This window comes from Melitaea cinxia, chromosome 8 (genome assembly GCF_905220565.1).
Source record: "Melitaea cinxia chromosome 8, ilMelCinx1.1, whole genome shotgun sequence".
Lineage (NCBI taxonomy): Eukaryota > Metazoa > Arthropoda > Insecta > Lepidoptera > Nymphalidae > Melitaea > Melitaea cinxia.
The window spans coordinates 8,975,058-9,000,739 of record NC_059401.1 but is presented as its reverse complement, the minus strand read 5'-3'; the positions used below and the strand labels follow the sequence as shown (position 1 = coordinate 9,000,739).

At 34.1% G+C, this 25,682-nt stretch overlaps 2 protein-coding genes across 2 annotated transcripts; one reads left to right on the top strand and one right to left on the bottom strand.

The window, feature by feature from the left end:
- Positions 1 to 351: 351 nt before the first annotated feature.
- Positions 352 to 921, top strand: LOC123655866 (craniofacial development protein 2-like). The gene has a single exon (XM_045591613.1). It carries the CDS (start codon positions 352 to 354, stop codon positions 919 to 921), a length of 570 nt encoding a protein of 189 aa, XP_045447569.1.
- Positions 922 to 5,878: 4,957 nt separating this feature from the next.
- On the bottom strand, positions 5,879 to 19,607 carry LOC123655585 (glucose dehydrogenase [FAD, quinone]-like). The gene is made up of 5 exons (XM_045591353.1): positions 19,505 to 19,607; positions 18,654 to 18,884; positions 7,729 to 7,861; positions 7,242 to 7,361; positions 5,879 to 7,162 (listed from the first exon to the last, which is right to left on the bottom strand). Exons 1-5 carry the CDS (start codon positions 19,599 to 19,601, stop codon positions 5,917 to 5,919), a joined length of 1,827 nt encoding a protein of 608 aa, XP_045447309.1. The 5' UTR covers positions 19,602 to 19,607; the 3' UTR covers positions 5,879 to 5,916.
- Between the last annotated feature and the right edge of the window lie 6,075 nt (positions 19,608 to 25,682).

Genomic DNA, 25,682 nt, shown 5'->3' with positions numbered 1-25,682 from the left:
TCTGACAGGCTTTAGCCGTTGAATAATAATTTCGATTTTTCTGGGCAAAAAGAATTAATAAGAGCTTCGGTCGTCAATGAAAGAGGCTTGAAATTTGAAGTTACTATCAAAAATCATAAAGTCATAAGTCCAGAGGGTGGGGCCACTACTACTACGCGACCCCGGACTACTCTAGCTGCTAGTGTCACACACCTCTCCCCGTGATCCGTGGCACTGGTATCCGTAACCCCAGATCCTTCTCTCACATAAATCCTTCTCACCTATCCTTCTTCTTACCTTAAATTTCCCAAGGAGGGTTGATGTCAGGCAGGCGGCCGGTCGTAAAATATACAAGCCAAATCACATTACAACATGAGCTTGGGAATTAGAGTATGCGATAATGCTAGGGCGTACCCCACAGGCGACGCGCAGATGCAGCACCCGGCGTCTGTGGGAAATGGACAAGGGTTGCTGCTCCAGGGACGGGGGCAGCGTAAGAGGCGAGTCCAGGAGGTGACCTTGAGGATTGCCAGTTGGAATGTGGGTACGATGACTGGGAGAGGACGAGAGCTAGCAGATGTTTTGGAAAGGAGACGGATAAATATAGCGTGCTTGCAGGAGACGAAGTGGAAGGGACAGAGAGCAAGAGAAATAGGGGCGGGTTATAAGTTTTATTATTGCGGCTGTGATGGGAAAAGAAATGGCGTAGGTATAGTGTTAGATAGAGAGCTCAAGAACAAGGTGATGGATGTGAAAAGAGTGAATGATAGAGTTATTGTAGTAAAACTGTTGATTGAAGACTCGGTTTTAAATGTCGTTAGTGTGTATGCGCCGCAAACGGGATGCGATGACAGTATGAAAGAAAGATTTTGGGAGGATTTTGATGCGGTAATAATGAAAGTACCAGAGTGTGAGGAAATATACATTGGGGGGGGACTTTAATGGACATGTGGGAAGGATGAATGACGAGTATGAGAGGGTGCATGGGGGCAGAGGTTACGGAGTTAGGAACCGAGACGGTGAAGCTCTACTTGAAGCAGCCTTGGCCTTTGACTTAGCAATAGCCAACACATTCTATCAAAAACGGGAACAACACCTTATCACATACCGTAGTGGTCTACACTCTACCCAAATTGACTACATTCTTTTAAGAAGAAACAGGCTAAAATCGGCCAAGGACTGCAAGGTAATATCGAGTGAGAGTCTCGTCTCCCAGCATAGGCTACTGCTCCTGAACTTAACTCTGAAAGTTCAGAGTTTAAATAAGAGCCCGAAGCCCCCAGTTAGAACGAAATGGTACAGATTGGATGATAGGGAGGTGGCAGCAGAATTCCGGGAAAGAGTGGTTGGTAAAATGATAGAGATGGGAGATATGGTGGGGATGGGAGTAAACGAGTGCTGGAGTGAGATGGCAACGTGGGTGCGAAGTGTGGCAAGGGATGTCTTAGGGGAAACGAAAGGGAAAAGGAAGATAGAGAAGGATACATGGTGGTGGAATGAGGAAGTACAGACGATTTTGAAAGAAAAGAAGAATGCTTTCAAAGAATGGAAAAGAGTGGAAGATGGAAATGACAGAGAAAAGAAAATAAAAAGATCAGATTACCAAAACATTAAAAAGAAGGCTAAGAAAGCAGTCGCTATCGCAAGGGCCAAGGCTCAAGATAAGTTGTATCATTTTTTAGAGAGCCCACAAGGTCAAAAAATCTTTTTAGAATATCAAGAGAGAGAGAGATGAATGCAAGAGATGTAAACCATATGAAATGTATAAAAGACGAAGCGGGGAAGATTTTGACGGACGATGAGGAAATAAAACAACGCTGGAAGAGATACTTTAATAACTTGATGAATGAAGAAAATGAATGGAGCGGAGTGTTAGAAAATGTACGAAGTAATGAAGGAATGGTGAAAGAGGTAAGTATAGAGGAAGTGAAGATGGCAGTGCAGAGTATGAAGAATGGAAAAGCAGTTGGGCCAGATGGTATACCAGCGGAAGTATGGAAGTTTTTGAAGGCGGATGGATGGAAGTGGCTGACTTCATTTTTCAATAAGTTGCTGCAAGAAGAGGTCATACCCGAGGAATGGTGCTACAGTTCACTGGTGCCCATTTTTAAAAATAAAGGTGACATACAGGACTGCAGCAGCTATCGGGGAATAAAGCTCATCTCACATAGTATGAAGATATGGGAGAAAGTGATAGCGCGACGAATGAGAGAAGAATGTGAGGTCACACAGAACCAATTTGGATTTATGCCGGGCCGGGGAACTATGGACGCCATATTTGCACTCCGCCAACTCTGCGAAAAATATCGACTCGCACAAAAATACCTACATATGGTGTTCGTAGATCTGGAAAAGGCATATGATAGCGTCCCCCGTAAGGTTCTGTGGTGGGCTATGAAAGGGAAAGGAGTGCCAGAGAAGTATGTACGACTTGTTCAGGCGATGTATGATAGAGCTAGCACCCACGTCCGGTCCGAAGCCGGGGTAACTGACAAGTTCAGTGTGGCTGTAGGTTTGCACCAGGGGTCGGCTTTAAGCCCGTATCTATTCCTCCTGGTAATGGATGTTCTAACATCAGACATACAGGAGGAAGCACCCTGGTGTATGCTGTTTGCTGACGACGTTGTTCTTGTCGGAGATAATATCCTTGAGGTACAGAGCAGACTGGGAAAATGGCAGGAAAGACTGGAGGGCGCGGGATTGAGGATAAGTAGGTCTAAAACCGAGCACTTGTTCTGCGATTTCAGCGTTTCGTCCGGTTTTTCCCATATTGCCTTGGATGGTGTATCCCTACCAGTCTGCTCCGACTTCCGCTACCTTGGGTCATTAATACAAAATGACGGCAACATAGACCGTGACGTGAAAAATAGAATAAATGCGGGATGGATGAAATGGCGACAGGTCTCTGGAACAGCTTGTGATCCACGAATGCCCCTTAAACTTAAGGGGAAAATCTATAAAACGATCATAAGACCTGTCGTAATGTATGGATCGGAATGTTGGGCAACAAAAGTGACGGATGAAAGAAGAGTGCACGCAGCCGAGATGAGAATGCTAAGATGGATGTGTGGAGTAACGAGGAAAGATCGGATTAGAAATGAGTATATAAGGGGAAGTTTGAAAGTAGCACCCGTGACAGAGAAAATGAGGAGCAATAGGTTAGCGTGGTATGGGCATGTAATGAGGAGGAATGACCGCTATGTCGGTAAAAGAATGTTAGGGATGAATGTCGAAGGACGAAGAGCGATCGGCAGACCGAAAAAGCGATGGATGGATTGTGTGAGTGAGGATATGAGAAAGAAAGGAGTAAGCACTGAAGTGACGAATAATAGAGAGGAATGGAAGAGGAAAACATGTTGTGCCGACCCTACATAAGTGGGATAAGGGCAGGAAGATGATGACTATCAAAAATCATAAACAAATCCTGATATAATGTCTATCTATATATAATGTTCGGGAAAATGGCTATTTAGAAAAAGAAATCAATATCCTATTGTTAAATTTATTTATAATGTTACTTTTTGTTACATTTATTATCAATTATACCTTACATAATTATTAGAAGAAATATGTGGACAATATTATCAGCGCAGATGCCCAACAATTTTTGAATTCATTCAGCCTGTATCACCCCACTGCTAAGCATAAGCTTCTTTCTCCACGTAGGAGAAGGATTGAAGCTTAATCCACCACGCTGCTCCAATGCGGGTTGGTGGATATATTCCCTACTATGAGTAACGATCGCTATCAGGTGTACATGATAACAACCGGGCCCGACGGCTTAACGTGCTCTCCGAGGCACGGTGGGGAGACCCACAAGGACAGACGTCCAAACCGGAAAGGAATATTTGTACAAATACAAATATCCAATACGTGCGGGATGCGACTCCTCCCATCACTACACCAGAGCAGTTAAAATTTCTGGTGCTAATGAATACAAAATATTAAATAAAAAAAAGATTGTATTGTATTATCAATAGGTATATGTAAACGGTCAATAATTGATTTGATACAATTAAAGCATAGATTTAGTAGTAATCTAAGAATTATAATTTAAAAATTATCAAAAATTATAATAAAAGTTTTATTTTAATAGCAATCGAAGTAATATTTAATATAGTTACACAGTTTTTTTTTTTACATTGCGAAAGTATAAATGTAGCCAAGTTTTAATTGTAAAGACAAGAACTTTTTAAATTTATTGAAACATTTAGACAACAACAAGGGACTGACTTTTATCGTTATTTGGTGTCTAGTCGCCATTATTCAAATTTCTTGTTTCTGACTTCAGTCTCGATGTGTCTAAATGTCTAGTGTCAATATCGCGTCTGTCTGTTGATAGAAACTTTTTTAGACTATTACTTTGTTGTTCCTGTTTAGTCAAATGAATAGTATTATATTATTTTCTGTTTTAAATATTTATATTCTATTTGTCTGACATAAACGATGATTTCGTGATTATTTTACGAAAATCATATCCATTAAGCTAATAGAATAAAAGGACTTATACTCGTATAACTTCAAACAGAATTGTTGTTGAATCAAATTTAAAGTTCAGTTTCAACTAGTAGATTTGGATCGTGCAATGTAGTTTTCAGAAAATTAATTGCTCTTTCGAGGTTAACAAAGACCATTTACTGAGTACCTTGACCTTCCTTCTCTTGTCCTTTAATACTGACATGAAGACGCAAAAGCGTTACTTAGGGTTTGTCCATGTCACCACGGCATGACATTGCCTTGTTACATTATTCAAAGGATGAGGACGTTTCGTAGCTTTTAAGTTAGCAGATCATCATTGAAGTTAAGGAATTTTGCTTGCTACATTGCAGTATTTGTACTCAGTTGTATGACATGGCATTTACAGCTTTGCTGTTTAGAAATTTGTCTCTTCAATGTAATGAGCGTTTTAATTCTCTTTATTAACTACGCTATCATAATCTAGTCTATATTACTTAAGCTTTACTGAAGTGCAAATTAAGCGATAACAAGATTTTACAACAGATTTTTAAGCGAAAAGTTTGGTCTATAGTGATGCCATGTTAATTGTTTTAAGTTTAAATTTCACTCAAAAGATTAGATTAAGAACGAAAATGTAAGGGCATTATTATATCATGAATGTGAAATTATAAGTGGATAACATTTTTTAAACAATTTTAAATTATACAACTGATGTTTATAATTGAATATTTAAAAATATTTATTTTTAAAATTACTCCTGTAGAAGACATTATATTCAGTCAACGTAAAAAAAAAATTAAATCACAGTGAGTTATCAAAGGGATACCTTTATACTTTTAAAAGTATTTCCTTCTCATCATTGATAGAGTAACAAAAAACAATTAAGTAGTAAATAAATAAATATTCTGTACGTAAATCTAAAATGAATAGGTTAAACTTTGATCGAGGCGTGGCATGTGGCAATTTAATCAGTCTTTTACAGAAGAGATGGAGTTTCCATCACGCAGTTCACTGCAAGTAGGCGGATAATTTCCGTATCATGAGTAAAGATCGTTATCTGATGTTTGTGATAATAACTGAGACTGTACGTTTTACAGACTATCTGAAGCACAATGACGTTAAACAACAAACACCTTAATCAGAAAAAAAAATGGATGAAAACTTGGCGTCAGACAACTTTTTCATACTACACCAAAGGGTTTCCTGAGTGAGAGAGAGAGAAATGACACAGAAGAGTGAATACGACAGAGATAAAGTATTTACGTAAACTAAACATGACTGTAGTAGGCTTAAATTGCCTTAAGTTACTAAAGGATGATTGACAAAGGTTTCACAACGTATTACGGTATCTTAAAATATACACCACGTTGTGGTTTATTATTATGATTTGCGTCACAATAATTCTATTGGTCATAACCGACGTATAAAAAATACAAAGAGATTTTTAGGAACTTTTATTCATACAAAAATAAATAAGTATTACACTATCACATTTGACCAAGTTTTCTTTATCATATCCGCAGCCTTTTCGCCAATCATAATTTCTGCTACATTTGTTCGAGCACTCAGAGTTTGAGGAAGTATACTACTATCGGCGATCCTTAAGCCGTCTACACCATAAACTCTCAGTTGAGGATCTACCACAGCATAGGGATCAGTTGAAGGTCCCATTTTACATGTCGATACTGGATTACGTTGAGACACTACCATTGTTCTGATAGCACATTCCCAGTACTGTTCAGAACCTAAAGGATACGATAGGCACGAAGGAAATGGTGGAAGGTATAAAGATGCGTTATATTTTCTAAACCATTCAGATTCACCTAATTGGATAATAAACTTGACCGCTTCTTTGAGCGTAGCTAAATCTCTGGGATCAGTTAAATAATTACCAAACAACTTTGGATGAGAAAAGGGATTTGTATCACGTAGTTCTAAATAGCCTTTTGATTTAGGGTGTAACAATATGGGTATCGCTTGCCACGTATCTTCACCTTTAAGAGCACCAAAAGATTTTATATATGTTCTATCTGATATTTTCCAACTCTTCCTAATTGCGCTACCAGAGTCTGAAGTGAGTGAGCCTCCCATACTAATTAATTCAATATCTGGTATTTGTGCTTGATCTTCAGATAAAGCTGTTTTTAAAAATCCAATTGCTTCTACCCCGCCAGGGGTTGTCAACAGTCCATCACCAAATTGTAGCCACTGCATAAGGTTGGGTAACGTCGCTACTTTATGTTCCAAAAGACTAGCGTTAGTGGTATTTAATTTAAAAACTACACCAGGAAAGCTTATTTGATCGTAAAGACTTTTACCAACTTGTAAATCAGCAATTATGGGTATTCCCAGCGTTTGCAAATTTTCTTTCGGGCCAACCCCAGATAACATAAGTAATTGTGGTGATGCTATTGGACCGGCTGATAAAATGATTTCCCTTCTGCACCTTACACTCCACTTAACGTAGTTATGAACGTATTCAACTGCATATGCTCTTTTAGTTTGTGGTTCAATTATAACTTTAGTAGCTCTGGCCTCAGATAAAATATGCAAATTTTTGCGGCGCTTATGTGGGTGGAGAAATGCTTTTGCCGCACTCATTCTATGTCCTTTGTTAGAAATCGTCTGCACATAACCGAAACCTAATTGATCGGGGTCATTGTAATCAATAGTAGGATGCCCCAAGGACCTTCCAGCTGCGAGAAAAGCTTCTACAAGACCTGTTCTGTAAAGTAAAGATTAAAATTATTAAAAATATATTTTTATTTGTTTATGTGTGCATAAAGATCGTTGATAAAACTTACTTAAATGGAACGTTCTCGACAGTAAGCTCACCATCAAGACCGTGATATGGTTTGTTTCTATATTTTTTCAGTTCAGACCTCTGAGATTTCATATAATATGGTAAAACTTCATTGTAAGACCTGAAATAAAATATTTGGCAAAAGATTGTATTTAAACTTTATTTTCATATCAAGAATCAGTTATTTTCATTTTTGTGCCAGTGAGAAGAAAGAAAAAGAAAAAAGAATGTTGTTATTTGTATTCAGTATCACGAAGGTGACGGTAGAATGTTACAGTGTAGGAGGGTTCGGATAGTAATTTACGGCAAGCCCTTTTACTATCAGAGGTAACGTCGACGAGATGTCTGAATAATAAAGAAACATTGAGCGGAGTTTTTCCACGACTGTAATATAAAAGAAAAAAATTACTAACTATTCGAGAATTTTTTTAAAAATTCTATTTAAAATATAATAACAAGATAGAAGAACTGTAACTCATAATAAATACCATCCGTTATTTCCAGCAGCTGCAATCCTATCCCAGTCATTAGGCCGTCCTCTTTCATAGATCATGCTGTTTGTGACACTTGTACCGCCGACAGCTTTGCCTCGCGGAATATAACAACGCTCTTCCTCGCTACCTAAAATGTTGAATATAAATTACAAATTAAAATGGTTATCTTTTATATATATTCTTTATTGCTCTTGAAAAAACCTAATTACAAATCATTTTTACAAAGGATGTTGGCAAGGGCGAACTTATCTCTATAAGAAGTCTCTACCAGTCTACCCATGGTGGTGAGACATGATGTTACTACGGGACTAATTAGCGCAAGAGTGATAAAGTATATAAAATACATATATACTTAACTACATACACAGTTACATGTACATATACATACCTCCATACGTACATACATACATACATACATACATACATTAATACATACATTCATACATACATACATACATACATACTTACATTGAGATGATTTATATATAAACGATATAGAAATATTTTTTAAATTTTCAATAACCATTATAGGTATGTCTCATAAAAGTATCTACATGTACACTATTACATATAACTTTAATAATATAGGTAAATAGTAGTGTTGCCCAAATTCAGTCTTGGTCTTGCAGTCTTGGTCTTGTTCTTGCGTTTTTGCAAGACCAAGACCAAGAACAAGACCGCGTATTTTTAGCAAGACCAAGACCAAGACTGACCGTGCAAGACTTGAGCAAGAACAAGACATAGCCTGCAAGACTCTTGCGTCTTGCAGCTAGGACTTAGCGCTATTTCACTGAGTAGTTAGGTGTAACAGTTCGGTGTATAGGTAGGTACGCTTAGGAATTCTATGAGACGCAAAAAACTGTATCAAAGAATATGAAAAACTGGACCTATGCGCATTACGACTAATACCATAAACATAGCGAATAAAAAAATATCTATTAAAATCAAACTGAGTGCATGCATAGTTATGTTTTAACCATCGGCACTTTGATAATGCGGCATCAAAGGTTTTGTACTTACTTCTCAAAGAAATTTGCCGCTTTTCGGAAGTACATGGTTATGATACACGCGCCGGCGGCTTCTTTTGAAATCTAAAACAATCGTTGCCGCCACGCCGAAATCATAACATTTGACACTATTTGATTGCCGCCATAGGGCGTAGGTATACTCATGCAAAATAATTTCGAATTTTAAGAGTACCTACAGGTGTTCCAAAGAATAAATAAGTTTCAGAGTGCTTAGAATGAAAATGAATACATTATACTGATCACGCAAGTAGTATTATGATTAGGATAAAATGGTAAGGATAGGTAGTAGATGTCATATTAATTCATTCTAGTAAGTATATATTATAATATTGATTACTTATATGGTTTTAAACTAATTACTTAGGTACTATTATTGTACATTTAGTCATTATATTTCTTAAGTTTTTACAAGAAAAAATAGCAAAAAGTGTTCAAATATCAACCGTTTAATAAATATTGTAGCCACTTTTAAATATACTTGAAACGTGTAAAAAAATTCTACAAAACTAATAAAATAATATAAAAAGCGTAGGTACTTACCTACTAATAAAATAAAAAGCCTGCGATAAGAGTTTTGTATTACTTACCAGCCCGAATATCTCTGAGAGAGATGATGAGAGTAAGTATTTACTAGCTGTGCCCGCGACTTCGTCCACGAGGAATAGTAACTTTGGAGGTATAGTGACGTTCAGGACTTATTTTTTATTTATTTTAAAACTTCTGTCATCAAACATACAAACGAACTCTTCAGCTTTATAATATTAGTATAGATGTACGCCAAAACATTCACTTATATGTAAAGAATAGTGATTGGCACTAATTCTTTACATATATTTTATTCACGCGTCGCGTCTGTACAAGTAGGTAATATTTAGTGTGTGTTTGTACGCCGCACGCGGCATTGTTTGATTTGCGGCGGCATCCTTTTCATAGAGCCGGCACGTGGCGAGGCGGCGCGGTAGAAAGCAAGGAAACGTACTATAAATAAAGGAATTATTTTAATTCCAGTCATTTCCAATTGAGCTGTGCTTCGAGTCTAACTTAATAATTGTTTTTACTAATTCTCGTTGTTTTCTAAAAACGTATCACGTGTACAATTTAATATGAGTGACGAAGATTCAAATTATTCTAGTCGGAGTAACGAGAGTTTGAGTCACAGATCTAAAAGACCCAAAAGCAAATTTGAGGAGTTTTTCGAAATAATTCATGCATCCCAAACTGCCTTCTGTAAATTGTGCTAACATAAAAAGATTGAAATAAAAATGAAAAACAGAAACACTTCAGGCTTAAGGAAACATCTAATATCTTTCCACAAAAAGGAATCAGAAATATTTCTTCCTGTTAAACCAAAATTAAGTGGAGATATCACAAGCTTTTTAGTAACCGCTGGAAGAAGTGGACAGGTAAGAATATTTTTTTAACAGTTAAAAGAATTTTAACTCTGCGTAGCTATTCATGCGATACTTTCAAAAACGCCATTAACTTACGTAAGTATTTTTGAGTTAGTGGTGTTTTCATCTAGGGGTGCGACATATTAAGTATGTAATTATCGTCTTAAATATTTTTTATAAACACCCATATTTTCATTTAATCGGCCAGTAACAACTAAGTACTTTATTTTGGTAAATTACAGTACAGTGCAACCTTAATATAACAAATATCAATTTAACGATTTTCTCGATTTAACAACAACAAACCTCCTCCTCTTATACGCTCAAACCTAGTATGTTTTAAATAATAACACAAGATTTATTGTTTTGTTTCAGTCGGAAAACAGCAGTGACAACATCACGAGAGCTACAGTTGATTGGGTGGTGAAAAAATATCTTCCCTTCTCATTTTTCGATGACGAAGCTACACAAGTATATTTTCGATGTATTTGCCCTAATATGGTGTTTCCTAAAAGGTCTACACTTAGAAGGAATGTCAAAGAGCGATTTGAAGAGCTCCAATTGAATCTCAAGGAACGATTTCAACAATTATCATCTAAAATGTCTTTTACCATTGATGGGTGGACGTCAATTGCTGGTAGGAGTTACTACGGGGTTACTATTCATTATATAGACAACGAATGGAAGTATCAATCTGTAGTTCTTGATTTTATACCATCACGCGGTCGACATACTGGGGAAGATATTGCAACGATTTTCCATGAATGTTTATTGGAATATGGCATAATTGATAAAATACAAGGTATCACGGTCGACAACGCAACTGCAAATACCAAATTTATGTATGAACTGGGCAAACAGCTGCCGCCACACTTTGATTCAGACAATCAACATTTCCGGTGCTTTGCTCACATTTTAAACCTTGGTGTACAAGATTTATTAAAGACCTTAGCATTACACTGTGAGTCTGACACTAACGCGCAAGATCAGCAGTACGAAGACTATGCAGACGAAACTGAGGATGAGGAAGATGAAGAATCTGCACCAAATATTGCTGACTCGCGTACATCTGTAACAAAGTTACGCAGTATTTCCAGTAAAATAAAAAGAAGTGAGATAGTGAAGAAGAAGTTTCAGTCTGCTTGTGAAGCAGCTGGCGTGCCATCAAATCTAAATGCCATTCTTGACTGTCCAACGAGATGGAATTCCACACATGATATGATTGGATTTGGTTTAAAAGTGAGAGCGGGCATTGACATATTGTGCAGTTCTGTCACCGAATTAAATGATTTTCAAATCACAGCTAATGAATGGCAGGTACTCGAAAAATTACATAAATTTCTAATAAACTTTAAACTTTTAAGTACAAAACTTGGTGGAGACAAATATGTTACATTACCGCTAGTCATTGTATCATTCAATCTCTTGCTAGATAAAATTGAATCCATGGTAAAACAGTTAGATGAGAAACCTAATCGATCTGAAGTGGATGAAAGGCTCATTCTAGCTTTCCAAGCAGCTCGAGACAAAATGCTTAAACATTACAAGAAGAGCAACTGGATTTATTGTACTTCTTTAATTTTAGACCCAAGGCATAAGGCTCAGACTTTTGACCTGACAATGTGGGGGAAGCAACTTAAAACAGAAAGTCTGCGCAAGTTCAATGAACTTTATGAAGAATATAAAAGTCTACACTCACTGAACAAATCTCTGGAATTACCAGAAAAAGAAAATAAAGTATGTGATGAAGATGAAGACGTAATAGACTTTGATAAACTCTATGAATGTCACTCGACGTCATCTGGATCTTGTCTTCAAGGCTTAGTGATAGACGAGTTGGAGGAGTACCTGAGAAAACCAAGAACTGCCAGCTCGGAAGACATTTTAGATTGGTGGAGGACGCATGAGACAGAGTATCCGATTTTATCGAAAATGGCCCGTGATTTTCTCTCAATACCTGCAACTTCAGTACCTGCTGAGAGGTTATTTTCTAAAGCATCATTAGTAATTAGAAAACATAGAAATAGGTTAAGTGATGAGTCAGCCAGATGGTTACTTTGTATTAATTCTTGGTCAAAAAAATTGATATAAAGTATCATAACCTAATGATAAAGCTGTTGATTTGTGTTGTATTTTATTTTTTATTCAAATAAATGATAAATCATAAAACTCTTTTATTAAATTTCTTATAAGTTGAGGGTTCAATCTCTTTCTAGACAGATAAGTATTGTTCTTTAAAATACAGTCAAGTTATTGTAATTAATTTGTTTTTTTTACATGTTTTAGCAAATGTAAGCTTATAAATCATAAATGTTTATTAAGAAACAGTTACTTCCATGGAAAACGACATATAGGTCAGTTGATTTTTCGAATTTCTTATCAAATCTTCAGTTATTTATTAATCTGCTTGATCTTTACTATGGCTATGTTAATTCAAGCTCACAATGTTCCAATTCTAATACGTTTTTCTAAGATTTAAAGTAAACTTTAATAAATAGTAATAGACTAATAGGTAATTGCAAGACTTGCAAGACTCTTGCTGCAAGACCAAGACCAAGACCAAGACTGGGAGCGCAAGACCAAGACCAAGACCAAGACCAGGTGTATTGGCGCAAGACCAAGACCAAGACTGGCTAAGTCTCGTCTTGTTCTTGCATTTGGGCAACACTAGTAAATAGCAACAAAAAAAAAACTGAAACTTAGTTCTTTTACAACGTTTGGCTATTTTATCTTCTATAAGCTCCTTAAAAACTTTAACGATATAATATTATCAATTAATATTGTAATGTAATTGTATAAAAAACTGCCTAGCGAAAGTCTTTCTAATATTAATGGACGTTAAAATTATAAACTTAATAATATTGATTTAAAAATAATTATTTACATACATATATAAAACATAAACATAAATAACACAAGAAATTCAATCTAATTGTCTTTCTTATTAAAGTCAGTAAAAGGTCAACATACAATTGTACTCGAGATTGTACGAATGTATATAAGGAGCGAATACTAACTACTGCCTAGTATTTGCTTTTAAGTGCATTATGAATGCTTATACGAATTATAAATGTAAATGATTTGTCCTCTCTGTTTTAATTACTTTGCTTTGCCTCCACGTGCTAACGACAAACATTTGATTTAAATATTCGCAGTTAAGGAAATGTAGTGTTGTTTATTTTAACGAAGTACCATTGTAGCGTTATTTACGATATAATATTTATGTAACTTAGTGTAATTGTCAATTAGACAAATAGTCTACTGGCAAGTTTAAGCATTGTACTAATTTTGTGTAATTATATTAATAAAACATTTTGTTACCTACGTAACTAGGAGTTCTCGTTCAAATGTTTAAACAATAAACGTTTCTGTGGAATTATTTCCGAATTTAAAATTTGCTTGCTTATTTCAAAAAAGGGATTAACAAAATTAGTTCGCGATTGACTTATATCTGACTCATATTTCAATATGTGGTAGCTTGTTATTAGCTTTTTTTTATTTTTATTCTGTATTATTTAAAGTAATAATAAGCTGTAAGCTATCCTAAAAAAAATATAGCACATAAAATATAACAGCCAAATTGAAAATCTGCTTTTTATTATTTCAGTTAAAATAATAAAAGTGAAGCAACGATATCATCTCAACTCCGCCATCTAATTGTTAAGAATATAATTTCATTAAATTCTTTACACATACACGAGTAAGTAATATAAATAAAACAAAATTGAATCTATTGTTCGAAATGGTAAAATCAGTTCGAAATCCCTATGGGGTTGGCATCTCGTTTGTGGCGTTTTTATTTGTCCCCTGGTATTTCGTTTATATATTTATAATTTATACTTAAATTAGTGAAACTCATTGTGATGGATGAAATGAAATTAACTCCATTTAACGCGAATAAATCTCTTCAACATCAACTGTTCGTGTATTGTACCTACAAATGTCTCACTTGGGAAATACTTTATTTAAAATAATTTTCACTTTATTATGTTACTTGAAAAATTTGTATTATAAACAATGAACATTATGTTTCTTTAACCAAAATTAAATGTAAGTATGATATCGTATAAATTATCAAATCGTAATGCTTATAAGAAAATATTTGACCTACAAAGGAGAATAGAAGAATAACACCTTATTTATAATATAATAATACCAACTAACGTCTAAATACGTATAAGAAACAGTTAAAAAGAATAGTCAAAAACTCGATTCCTTACTTGTAAGCAGTAATTATGTTAATCTATAAGGAAAGATTAACCTTATGCAGTTAAACAAAAATTAAACAACAAGTGTAATATTATTAGTATTCGTATCTAGGCAATCTAGCTCTGCTCGGCTAAAAATAGAGAACACTAATATCAGAGTCAATCAACTTACCCTAATATTAGAAACTAACGAAATCATTATAGTCGTTTTCGAAAACGTGATTTCAAATATAGACACCATTTTCTCGTTTATTAGTGTAGAAATGTAGCGCAAATTTTATGAATAATTTAATGTTCACAGTAAAAGTAGATATATGTATTCTCCTAAGTTTTTATTAATTAAATCAGCTGATTTAGGATCGTTCTTTTATGCTTTTCTAATGGCTATTTACGGCACTACGTTAATAAAATATTATATATTATTGATATTTTAAAATACAAGTTGTGGCAGTAGACAAAACATCGTTGTTTCATACAGAGATTAAAAATGATAGAATTCTCTCAAAAACTTTTCAACCCTATTTTAATTTTCTAGGATCATTTTCATTTTTTAGCTGTATTACGACCGCGATGATTTAAATATAAAATTCGATACACTTAATTTATTTACTACTAAATGATTAATACGCTATTAATTTACTTACTACTAGCTGTGCTCGCGACTTCGTCTGCGTGGAATAGTGACTTTACATATTCAACGTGAATTTTTAAATTGGTATAACGTTTTTATTTGTGAACCGATTGACATGAAACAAACATGAAATGTTAAGCTAAGCTTTTTTTATGTCACTAGTTCGGCAAACAAGCGTACGGCTCACCTGATGGTAAGCGATTACCGTAGCTTATAGACACCTGCAACACCAGAAGCATCGCAAGCGCGTTGCCGACCCCATCCCCAATCCCCCCAGGAGCTCTGGTCACCTTACTCACCAACAGGAACACAATACTGCTTGAAAACAGTATTATTTTGCTGTGATCTTCTGTAAGGTCGAGGTACTACCCCAGTCGGGCTGCTCCATATTTTGAGAAGGAAATTCCTGCTGTACCCTACCTCAGTTGACGCTTGCTACAATATATCAGTAAAACCACAACTGAATCAATTACTCTGTTTCTTATTTCGTTTTCTTAGTTAGTCCCAGATTAGCATGCACAAACGCAAAAACAAACCGACAAAAATTCTGACAATCATTGTTTTGGGTGCTATCTGTGTTGATAAAGGTTTCTATCTGATTTTTTCTCATATGTCTTAAATGTCTTTATCTTTAGGCCTATGTCCAGCGGTGGACTGCGATAGGCTGAAATGCTGATATCTTAAATGTACAGAGAGCGACCCGTTACATTTTTGTTATATGTATTGACTAAATGATTAATACACTTGGCATTTAAATGAGCTTTTATGTCGAGTGGCTTTATAAAAAGCAAGACTGCGACTAAAATTTCATCATTACAGCCTATACAGTCCACTGCTGGACATAGGCCTCCACAAGTTTACGCCAAAAATAACGTGAACTCATGTGTTTTGCCCATAGTCACCACGCTGGGCAGGCGGGTTGGTGACCGCAGTACTGGCTTTGTCGCACCGATGACGCTGCTGCCCGTCTTCGGCCTGTGTATTTCAAAGCCAGCAGTTGGATGGTTATCCCGCCACCGATCGGCTTTTTAAGTTCCAAGGTGGTAGTGAAACTGTGTTATTCCTTAGTCGCCTCTTACGACACCCACGGGAAGAGAGGGGGTGGCCTAATTCTTTAGTACCGTAGCCACACAGTACCGACTAAAATTTACGTCGCAAAAATTATATTTAACACTTTACTTGTACAATTTTCAACAACAATTTGTTTATTTATTTTTTACCAAAAGCCTGTATGTAAGCTTTTATATTTTTGAAGTAAAACAAAAAATGTACCCTTCTCTAACTTTCTTTCTCCATTTCTACGCTTTTTGGGAATACGACTTTTAATTGTTCACAAAAAACAATTCTAATTACTTTGATATATTTATAAACTTAATTAAAAACTGATATATTACTAATCAAAAATTTGCAAATAAAATTTGTCGGTTCCATAATTAAGAATTGAACCGTAATGCAAAGTTTCGTCTTAGGAGTAAAATTTTAAAAAGCTCTACTTGTCGAATTTTAAATATCTACTTTTAATAGCTAAATACTAGATCGACTGCGATGAATCAGTCAGATAGTCAATTAATAAATTATGTTATATTATAAATAAAGATTAAATAAACGTAACGGTATTTTAAAGAAATGCATGCATACATGTAAAATCGTACTTAAAGTCAATGTTCGCACAACGGTTGAAATCTAGGTCAGCTACACATTTAACTTGTTGTCTTCTTACATTATTAATGTTTAGCGTATCCTCAATACTTTACATCAGTGTCACGTGAACTGTTACTCGAGAAAAAGCTTCAATGTTAGTTTGTGACTACTTTTCAATAACAGCTCTCGCAGTTCTTGTGCTCGTAAATATTATTTACACTAGCTGGCAGCCATTCTATTTCGAAATAAATAATAACGAAATAAATATTAAGATTCATTGATGAATTTTAGAAAAAAGTAGTTTAATTTAACCATTCCGGATAGATGCGTAAATCAGCATCAAATTTATTAAAGAATATTTTTTTCTATAATGAAGTAATTAGTAACTAACTGAAACAATTTTGTAGATCTATGAACATTTCGATATGTATTTTACAGGTTTTGGTCATGAATATATGTTCATAATATATAACCGTTTTTTTAACAATTATTCATAATAAATGTAATCTTATTCAAGTTAATAAAAATTTAGATATATTTGTTTTGGACTCGCTAATTTGAAAATACATCATATCATACTATTCTTGCAAAAATTGCTTGACTTAGAGGGCGGTCAGAAGAATTTATGCGCAGATGAGAACATAAACACAGAAAAATTATTTTCAGACAATCAATACATTTGTACAACAAAATCCTATTTAATTTGTTGGTATGAACATTTATAATTAAATCCCTATACATATAAGTTGTTTCCTATCGCTTTATCGTAATATTCCAATGCAGGGCATAGGCCTCTTTCCCCATGTAGGAGAAGGGTCAGAGCTTAATCCACCACGCTGCTCCAATGCGGGTTGACGGATATATTCCCTACTATGACTAACGATCGCTATCAGGTGTATATGATAACAACCGGGACCGACGGCTAAACGTGCTCTCCGAGGTACGGTTGGGAGACCCACAAGGACTGCACAAATAAATACCCAGACCACGACAAACATCTGTATCCCCAAGGGCACAAACAAGTGCCCTTATTACCTTCCTATATAAAGCTTAACTCTATCTTAAAATAGGACTGTGGTTTTTTCTTTACTGTATGTAGCTCAACGTGTAAAGACCCTGCGCAGGTGATTTCGTATTTCGGTAGCTACGAGTATGTTCGTACGTAGACAAAATATTTTCTTTGTGTCAGCCTCTTTTGTTTTTCTTAGTACGACTTCAAGATAGGTGATGTAGCTTATTATACAACTACTGTTAATAGATGATAAAAGCTTTGTTCAGCTTTCTTGCTAATAACTGTTCGCAGGCCGTGTAAATATCTTTTTTTAAATGAACAGTACAAAGCAAATGAACTACTACAATCGTACCATGTCGTGTCCTTTTAATTCCCGTTGTTTGCTTATTACAAATATCATTTATACCTCCAGTTACAAATCTTAAAATGAATCTTTAAAAATATACTTCAACTAAGCTATCAGTAATAATTTTAACGAAACGGAAATGAAAGAATAATTGACAGTTAAAATTTTACGTATGGTATATATATTTATTTTATTTATATATCAAATAAACGACGCAGGTTTATGACAATGGTATTTAGTAACCAATGAAACAATAAATATAAAATAATCACATATTTACCCACCCTCCTATTAGAAGCAATTAATTGGTGTAATACTTTCAATCAATTTAGACGGTAGCTCATTTATTAGTCTACGCACTAAATAAGCTGTAATTATATGTACCGATTTACTAAGAAGCTTCAAATTAAAATGTTTTGTTTAAAATTTCAGTGCTTTTTTACTTTCTTTTTGAGGTTTTATTCTTTTAACAATATTACTGGTTAATTATTGTATGGAACATTACGAACGTGTACGAACGTTAGCTGTGCCTTATAGGTTAACCCGAGTAATTTCCGAACCCGTGGAAATGATTCGACAAAAAGTTGCCTACGAGTATGTGTTATTCTGAATCTCCAGCTATCTACATACTTTCACATTTACTATATTAGTGGAATGTTTACCAAGACAAACTCCAGGTTGATGTTCCATAGTGTAAGGCCATACGTAGTCTGATCTTTGGATGTGGTTCATCAGTGCGGGGATATCAGATAGAACCATTTCTGGTTTCCCTGCTTCAATAACCAAAACTGTAGCCCTTGGCTTATCTTCTGTAAGCCGAGCTGCTAATACAGATCCTGCAGAGCCTGCGCCGACTATTATGTAATCATACTCCTCAAGGGGTTGGTTAAAGCCTAAAATGAAAATATGTGATGAAAAAAAAGATATACTCATTAAAATTTAGGTATTATAAGGAATTAACAAATTTTGTTTACGTTCCTGTTCATATGTTTTCCTAAAAAATTACTTAAAACAAATGCCACTTATTTAAATGACTTTTTTTTTTATTTCAATCTAATTAGATTGCAATTTAGTTGTATTTTGATAATTAAACAATGATTTAAAAATAAGAAAATGACAGTCTCACTTAAGCATGAATATGACCTATTTCATCTAAAATCAACTAAATATTTTGAATTTTACGACATATTTATGTTTTTTTTTTTATACAAGTTTATTCTTATTTATGATACATAAAGATATTATGAAAAAATAATAATAATGCGTAGTACAATTAAAATAATATCCATTTTTGAATTGTAACAATGTTTTTGCTTACCAAAATTTAATATTAGCGGAAATCATATTACAATGAACAATTAATTAAGTATATGTAATCTGCCGTTTAGATTTGACCTCAGTCACTAAAATACGTATTGTTTTATAATCAGATACAAATTACAGCAGGTAATGTTTTATTGAGAAAAAAACAATGATTTTAAATAATGGCATGTGAACTTGTATATCACTTTACCTTTTGGCAATGCATATGAGTCTCTTAAAAAATCGAATGGGTCTCCCCCGATTGTGGGAGAGTAGTTCACAGCAATAGTTTGCATCATCATTTCCATTATAGGACTTTGGATGTAACCGTAGCCGAAACGAGCTTTTCTGTTTTGACCTTTGAGCTTAAAGGGGTGATGTTCATATTCCTCTGTGCCAGGCTTCCCACTATCCTTTATGGAATCACTTTTGTTGTTCAAAGGATATGGCCAAAGTATACGTCTATTTCTCAAACTTTGATCATTTGCATTACGTTGGATACCATTAATTATAGTGTCCGGCTCATTTTCTACAAAAGCGAAACCTTCGTCGTCATAGATTTCTATTGCTTTTGTATAGCTGAACACACACAGCACATACAGTGCCGCGTAAAACAAACGCGGCATTCTTTCTGCAATCATTACATTATAATTATATTAATACTAAGCTTCATCCAATCGACGATCACAATTCAGCTTTTAATATCCTACTGCTGAGCATAGACCTCCTACTCAATGTAGGAGATAGGTTGGAGCTTAATACACCACATTACTCTTCTGCGGATTAGTGAGCATATTCCATTATTCGAATAACGATCGTTATCATGTGTAGGTATATAATAACAACCGGGACAGCTTACGTGCTCTCCGAGGCAAGATGGGGAGACCACCAAGAACAAATATACAAACCGGAAAGAAATATTTGTACATACAAATATCCATTCCGAGCAGGAATCGAACCCGTAAACCGTCAGTGTTTAGGTGCCTGATTCACCACTACACCAGAGTTGTTGTTCTAGTAGCGGTTGTACTAAGCTGCATATTGTAAACATGCTAAAAGTAAATTTTAAAAAACAATATTTTTTTACAAGCAATCAATATTATTATTATTAGACAAATTATCAATGTTTATGTATGTATATGATTGTTAATAGTAGTATTATACATGTTGTTATTAATGGGTTTTTTTTTCATTTGTGCTTATGAGTTACGCACAAAAATTTAATAAATCTTTTAAAGTTTCAAAATGAATTGAATTTTATGAGAATGAACTGTAAGAATTGCATATTTCATTTATATTAAAACAAGTCATTAAATATAATTAGACTTCTTTTGAATTAAAGATACAAGGATTATGTGATATAGGTAGTAGTGTAATTTATTTTTCAATTCAGTGACTAATCATTTAAATTAAAAAAAAAAAACAAATGTCCACTAAGCTACACATTACCGTCATCCCTAAATATTTTTATATGTTACGAAAATTATTTTCTTCAAATTTTAATCGTTTACAACGATAAAACCTCTGTGGCACTAATAAGAGGATAATATTTAAGTTACTTAATTACATATTATTAAGTTTCTTAGCCATTATAAAAAAGTAATAATAATAATAATAATATATTCTTTATTGTACACCAAAATATAAACAAACAATAGTAACTTAAAAAAAAGATGTACAAAGGCGATCTTATCGCTGAAGAGCGATTTCTTCCAGATAACCTTTGGGCACAGGACACGATATAATAGTGACGGATAGGAAGTGTACAATATTCTTAAAGATGAATAAAAAAAATGATGAATAAAGTAATAACAAAAAGCTATGCAAGATTTTCAATGTTCATTTGTTTGCTTAGAAGTTCATAAAAATAAAATGTAATTTAATTATTTTATTCACTTACCAATAAAACTAAACTAATAATTATTTAATATTAAAAATAATAATTTAATAATAATAACACGTATTGATAGTATCTTCAGGATCTCACAAGCCTTGTCAGTAGCGGTCAGCGAGCGACTGTTCCGATAGAGTGGTAGCTTTACATGCCTTTGCCGTGCACTTGAAATACCGCTATGTGGTCGTCGGACTATTTAAACGCAAACATTTAAGCTGATTACTACCATTACTACGGCGATAATTGTTTTCCTTTTAAAGATGCTTTTGTTTTTGGAACTTACCGTTAAACTTTTTTTTTTTTGTAAATAAAAATATTAGAACTCACAACTTAATATGTTAATGCTTAAGTTTATGTTAAGTAAGTATAAGTAAATATCACATTATGAATTACGAAAGATAATTCATATGTTTAGAGATTTCTTTTTAAAACAAATCTAAGTCAAGTCGCCTTTATGTAAGCATAACAACAATTAACCCAATTTTTAACATTTTACAATGTCATGACTATTTAAAATACTATATTTAAAATTAGTTACTTATTAATAAAAAGAATTGTCTCATAATTTTAAAGTATTAATAAAGAAGAATTACAAAAAAGGAAGAATTACAAAAATTAAGAATACACAACAAGCGAATCTAACTTGAATTTGATCTGTCAGTTCAATCAGTTCAGCCTATTGCAGTCCAATGCTGGACATAGGCCTTCCTTCGCGCCAGACATCCCGGTTTTCCGCAATCCCCATCTAGCCTACACCTGAATTTGATCTATTAGAGGTTAATTACAAAGAATACCTACTTATAGTACTCATTACAATTTCTCGAATTCTTTGACAAAGAAGGATATAATTTAAAAAAAAAGCATTAAAGCTTTATTGTATGCTATTAAAAATAAAAGTCACGATTTTAATACGACCAGCATGAATGGGCGTTAAACATTTTTACGAGCATAGTCAATAGTATTTTTAATATGCTACCGCCTGGAGAGTAATCGAGGTCTTTATTGTTCGTTGTAATTTTTTTGGGTTTTTATTATAATTATGAATTGAGCCTGTCATAGTATGTTCAAGTAATTTAAAAAAAAAGGTTGTCTATAAAGTTGGTTTACGGACGATAGTTTAACCTGACAACGTCATACTAAAACATCTCCTCGGACGCATAGGCCAATCGAATGGAAGATACATAGATGCGGCGCAAGCGTACAATGAGCGTATCGCTACAATGAGTCATCTTTTTTCGTGCATGCAACCGGCGTTCATCGATAATAACTTTAACCGGCATTAAATGTTGTTACGTAAAAAAAAATCTCTGATATTTAAGGTGTTTGTCAGCTTAGCAACTATATAATTTCTACTATCTTATAATAATTAATTTGATTATTAAAATGATTATGTATATACCAGTTTACTTTTGTATGTAATTTAGTTATAATTGACGTAAAAAGTAAAATAGTATTATTTGTTTGAACGCTCTACTTTTTATTTTATAATTAATCCCTTGTCATCATCTTAACTCCTGATCAATTAATTACCTGAACTATTATGCGTGCCTTTTCTTCAATATACCACAATTTACATGTAATTAACATACAAGGACTCATAAATATTATCAATCAATTGCGATCTGCACATAAAAAAATACTGTTTATAAGATAAACGTTCCGTAATAAACTTAAATTGTTTCTTCAGTTTAAATATGGGACTGCAGATGTTCCTTGCAATTATTTTCCAATTTCTTTATGCGCGCGGCTTCGCACTCTTTAACTTTGTTTTGCTAATAAGTAACCCTTTTTCGTTGACCCAGGGGAAATCCCTTATGGATACCCACGACCCAGGGTAACCGCGGGGTATATCCGACTCCAACTGCATCTCCTGGGGTGTTCCTCCGTCGCGCTTATGGCGGGATCGCGGGGATGCTATAGCACTTGCGCACCAACTCACACGTTTACAAAAGAAATCTATCAATCAATCAATCAACCAATAGTCGTTTACTCCACGAGTGACATGAATACTGGCTCATTGATTGCACATATATAGGGATATATAATAATAGGGACTACGATTCAACGGGGAAATGTTATTTTCTTTCTTGGAACCGTCCCTCGCAAAGATGATTAATATTTGTTAAGCAATTATTTTCAAATAATTATAAAGACAAATTTTCTTTTTTTCGCATAAACAACTGATTGCTCGCAAATGAATAAAAAAAACAATTACGAAACATTAAATATTAATATTCGGTCTAAGCGACCGTGGCGTGAATGGAAAATCATCATATCGAAAATTTCGGTCTAGCGGATAAATCATTCCATAGCTTAATTGGCTAGAGCACCGACATGGTCAGTCGGAGATGCAGATTCGATCCCCGCTGGAACGGTCGATTTTTGGTATGATATTAAAAAATGTTTAGTTTTTCCTAATGTGTGGGTAACACAAAAATAAAATCGTACAAATTAAAACAATTACGATCAATATCAAATTATATCAACAAGTAATAAAATGAGAAATCTAATATGCGTTATTAGTGATAGCTCAAAAGCTACTCGTCAGACCTCGATCAAAACGGGACCACATGACAAATACCAGCTTTCGAATGAAAAAAGGGTCAACCATTAATTATGTATGCATCTTTTGATCTATTAATGTTATATTATAAAACTATGTTAGTATTTTAAGTTCTCTTTAGTATGTATAACAAACTTGAATTGTTGTTTGCGCACTCTTCCCGGCACATTTTTACTAAACTACTTTCATTAAAGGTTGCCTGAAAGAGATCACTATAAGCGATAAGGCCGCCTTTGCATACTTTTCTTTGTATCTAATGTTTCTAAATTATATCTTTCTTTTTGTGTGCAATAAAGTTGTAATAAATAAAAAAATAAAAGAGGGGTCATCAAAATTGATACACCCAGTGACAATAAAGAATATAAAAGTTTCATAACTTTTATATTCTTAGGAAACACATATAAAAAGTACAGTAAGAATTGTCATTTATTTTTGAAAACAGGTATTAAAACTGCACTATATCAAGTCTAGTCACAACAAATATACAATACAAACAAATTTGCTACAAGTGTTATTTTTACTCGTCACTAATTAGTCTTCTTTCACTAACATTCCGTTCTTATATGGATGTAAATGCTTATATTAATAACTAGAACAGTGAATAAACAGCCACGCATAATTTTTCTTTAAGTCTCAACCACCATTCTGGTTAATTATTATTATTGAATTTACCGTTACCCCCGATCTGAGCTATGTTGATTTATATATAGTACATATATAGGTATTTACATCGTTGTATGTAGAACTAGCATTAAAAATATCTTAGATCATAAAAACTTTATTATGACCGATGCTCTTGTTAGTAAATTCTTTTAGCCTAATGAGTTTAATACACCTTATAATGTTTCCGATGAAAAATATTATTAATACATTTTTGCAGATAGTCAAAAAGGTACTAAGTACCGACGTGCTAGACCGAAGGTGCGACCTTGGCTATTAAAACTTAAAATAGACCAGACACTATAATCATAACAAGTCCTGTTGGAAGGAGTCGTAAGCCCAAACGAAGGCCTATATCCAGTCCTACAACCATACACTGCGTAGATGACATATATTTATTATCTTCGACTTTAAAATTCCATGCATAAGAATTATTTATATACAAGCTATGCCACGCTATGTCACCCGCTTAATTTTCGATCCCTTGGGAATATCAAGATAAAAAAGGAGCCTATGTTTTATTCTGAATCTCCATCTATCTACGTACCAAGTTTCATTACTATTTGACTGAGAGTTTTTGTATGAAATAGTGGCAGACATTCATCCATATCTTTACTAACTTATATCTCCCTCTCAACTTGCGTTCGTCTCGCCCTATTACACTTTTCGTAACGCTCTCGTCAAGCCTTCACTAGCTTATTTCCAAAGTCAAAATAAATTTTACTTCTAAAAGCTATTTTTAAATATGTAATAATATAGCATCCGAAGTTTCTATAAAATTTTAAGTAGCTATAAATATTCTCAACCTCGCGACAACGGTACAAGCGTCTTCCGTTATTCATCGATGCATTTCTGATCCTTAAACATGTACAAGCGTTATTGAAAGTGGTTGGTATTGTATAGAATGAATGTTATTATACGCTTGCCAATAACACGTAGCTAAACAAACTCTTAGAAAACAGAAAGTTTTGGATGTGGGTTACCATTTGTCAATAATTTTACACTAAATCACGGGTACCGTTTTTGAGCAAAAAGGGAAGAGTTAGTTGAAAGACAGGCCCTGGCATTAAAAGCCGGAAATAATAACGCAAAGCAGAAAAAGAAGATTTAACTACACACTATACAATAGCCATTTTTTGTAACAACAAAAAAAAATATTTTTTTCTACTTTAAAATTATCAACGATAATTTATTAATTTTAAACTGTCCTTTCAGATAAATACTATTTTTAAGAAATCTTGACGATAGCTTTATATTGGTTTCACCGACACA